Source organism: Hipposideros armiger, unplaced genomic scaffold, assembly GCF_001890085.2.
Source record: "Hipposideros armiger isolate ML-2016 unplaced genomic scaffold, ASM189008v1 scaffold_126, whole genome shotgun sequence".
In the NCBI taxonomy this organism is placed as follows: Eukaryota; Metazoa; Chordata; class Mammalia; order Chiroptera; family Hipposideridae; genus Hipposideros; species Hipposideros armiger.
Genome location: NW_017731476.1, coordinates 1,521,136 through 1,524,395, shown reverse-complemented (window position 1 = coordinate 1,524,395; position 3,260 = coordinate 1,521,136). Strand labels below are relative to the sequence as shown.

Here is a 3,260-nt window from a genome sequence, read left to right as displayed (position 1 = left end):
CACGTATTTGCAGATTCCATTTCAGTTTCTACTGAATTAGTGTTTTCTCAACTTTGAAAATGGTCTTGCTGGCAGTCTTTTTTTTTTTTTTTTTTTAAACTTTAGTGGGGAACAGTATGTTTTCCAGGACTCATCAGCTCCAAGTCAAGTCGTCGTTTCAATCTACTGGGTCGTTGGGAAAGTTATGACGCATTTTTGCATTGAAAAACAGAGAAAAAATATACATCATGACTCCCGACGACCCAATATTTGTGGAGGGTGTAGCTCACAGTCGCCCATGTGGGGATCGAACCGGCAACTGTTATGAGCACTGCGCTCTAACCACCCGAGCCAACCGGCCGCCCCTTGCCAGCAGTTCTTAGTTCTTTGCAGACCATGCACAGTCGCCAGGTCTTTGTTCACTTCCTAGCTCAGTGTCGAGGCATCGACTCTTTGAAGAAACAGCCATGGAGCAATTTCAGTAACACCTGTGGCTTCATCAAGGGCTGAGGAACATCATCGCTTCAAAGTATTTGCCTCATCTTGAAAGGACTATCAATGTTGCTACCAGTGTCCTTAACTTTTATAACAGCTGTTCTCGCCAGAAGGCTAGTAGTCTGCATTTTATTTTCTTGGGACACGCTTCTTCAGCTGCTGCCATCCAATATAATGAAGCCACCATCAGGCAGTGGCTTTCCTTGCTTGGTGGACAAATGAGCCACTTGGAAATTTCATTTGGTTGGTTGCCTCATTTTTACTTTTAATTTTTGTGAAGAATGTGTATTGAGCACGGTGCCAGGGACGTATGCTTAGCCTGGCAACGTTGACCAGTCGTCACTGCATAATACAACCCTTTGCCATCCAGTGTGATGACAAAACAATCCACTCTCCACTGGGCCTTAAAAACATGACATTCAGAGTTCACTTAAAGAAATTTTTTAAAGTTTATTTTATTTATCTATTTTTTTAAGCTGAGCTATGCTGCTACCTGTTGGCAGCTCAGCGGCTGCTCAGCTCGGGCTGGACTCGAACCGCTGTTGCTCAGAGCTCAAACTCTTGAGCGAGCTCTTAACCAANGCATCCTGCTTTGTGTTGGCGGCAACACTGGTTTTTCACTTAGTATCCCTCCAGGCTGAGGAGGAAGAAAGCCTGGAGAGACACCTGATGGCAGGTGTGGAGGTGTGGTTTGGTGGCCCGGGGTTGTACTGTTCACCAACTCGGAGAGTCTGAAGGCTTGCTGTTGTTCGTTAGGTAACCAATCGGAAGTATCCGAAGCTCAAAGAAGTGGATGACGTGCTTGGTGGAGCAGCTGCTTGGGAGAATGTTGACTCTACTGCGGGTGAGAGGGGAAACGTTTAGTTACTGAGCTGTGGATAAGTATGAAGCTGCCAATGCTGCTGCTCCATGTCAGCCTGTGATATACTTACGTGAAGAGAGCATTCAACTGCAGTCTCAGTAGAATAAATGTTTTTTTCAAGTCTTGATTCATTTTTAGTAGAGATAGATGTAACCAGGGGAGGACAGAGCAGAGCCCTACACAACCTGCATTGAGAGGAAGAAGAGGGAAGTCAGATTAGTACCATCTCTCTCCCCCTCTAGACCAGTATCCAGGTCTGCTATGTTAAAAATTTAGCAATGGCAGAATTTGTCATTAAAAGATAAGTTACGCCCCTAATGTCCAAAATGGTGTTTGAGAGTGTTTGAACCCTGTCAAGAGCAGGGTTAGTTTTTCAAAGTAAATACCTTTGAAGGTAAATGTGTGTCCCGGGGCACTTGGAAAAGATCCGGGATGTGTGGTGAGATCTTGATAAGAACAGCCTGAGGAACTACTGCCAAATAGACCCCTCAATACGCGGGGAAGTGGATTGGTCAGCCCTTGGGAGCTCCTGGGAAGAAGAGAGGGCATCTTCGCTGCCCAGATGATGGAGATGAACTTGTTAGGGGGAATCTACGTGGCGTGGGCCCCGTAATTCACGCAGCAGCCATGTTATGTTTCCAACGAGTCTTCCACCAGGTTTGAGAAAAAAAAAAAGGGACCCAGGAGGTGAGGAGGGGGTGTTTCCAAGCTCTCCTGGATCCCCTCAGTGTGAGAGCTCATTGGGAATGAGATCACCGTTTGTAGCCTTTAATCACGGTACAGGGTCACCAGGTGAGCCAGGGAGGGGCTCTGCTGCCTTTTACATAACATTTGCTTCAAGCACGTATGCTGGTCACGAGCCTCATGTGTTAAATAACGTGGACCACTTATTTCTTTTTCTCGTTTCCAGAGCAGTGTCCCAAATGCGAACATCCTCGTGCCTATTTCATGCAGCTTCAGACCCGCTCTGCAGACGAGCCAATGACGACCTTCTACAAGTGCTGCAATGCACAGTGTGGGCACCGCTGGAGGGACTAGGGCGCAGCTGGCCAGCTGTGTCCGTGTCTGTTCCCTTGTTCCCCAGAGTGGACTCCCATCTGGGAGCGTGTGCTGTGTGTCCTGAGAGTCTCTGCTGGGGTGGTGGAAAGCTAACCGTGTTATGGCTGTCAGCCAGGGTGTCAGGAAAGGTAGCCCATCTGCCAACTAGTGGGTGAACTCATTCATGTCCCGGGAGATTTTGTGCGTGGGGAGGAGTTTCCGTAACTACGCACATTCTGTTTAAGGTCCTGTTGGTTCATCTTTTACATTTATCGGGCAACTGACATTCTCTCACCATCCACCAGCACTCTTAAATATTTACATTGTTCGCACAACTCATCAAGTAGAACTTATTAATATAGTACATTAGATGTTCCTAAATATTTAACTGTTAATTGCAAACTTATTTAATAAAAATTTATGCTGAGTATTTAATTAAAACGAAAAGTCTGATATTGCTTTCTCAGTGTTTTAAATGCCTGAAATAGACTTCAGACCCCAAATCATGTTTCCAAAATTGACTACTACACTTAGGACTAAACTAGTTACAAAATTGCTAATGACGTGAATTTAAATTTCCTTATTATTTCTGTTCTGGCTTCCTAGGATTGCAATACATTTATTAGATACTGTGTTTTTATACCTTCTGTGTTCTTTCCACTCCAAAAAAAAAAGGGGAGGGACATTAAACAAACAGGGGACAAGATCTGGGTGATTGATGGATGGATCTCTCGCTCAGGGCCTCGGACTTCATTGCTTTTCCAAATCTCTTCATAATGAAGTCTCACTTAGGAAGTCACTGGACCTAAAGTTACAATATGTCTCTGATACAGGTCTTTACTTTTTTGAGACTTAGTTTTTTCCCCCAGAAATGATGAATCTTTTA

General features: G+C 44.9%; 1 protein-coding gene across 2 annotated transcripts in view; it reads left to right on the top strand.

Moving 5' to 3' along the window:
- The window catches only part of POLR3K (RNA polymerase III subunit K), a 16,309-nt gene that overhangs the window by 4,527 nt on the left and 8,522 nt on the right, over positions 1-3,260 (top strand). The window contains exons 2-3 of one of the 2 annotated variants that reach the window (XM_019648779.1): positions 1,231-1,318; positions 2,247-2,827. The exons of the other annotated variant lie outside the window; for it this stretch is intronic. Of the exons in view, the coding sequence (XP_019504324.1) occupies positions 1,231-1,318; positions 2,247-2,374 (216 nt within the window). The 3' untranslated portion in view covers positions 2,375-2,827. Of the gene's footprint in view, positions 1-1,230; positions 1,319-2,246; positions 2,828-3,260 lie in introns of those variants that run through there. 2 annotated transcript variants of the gene reach the window in all.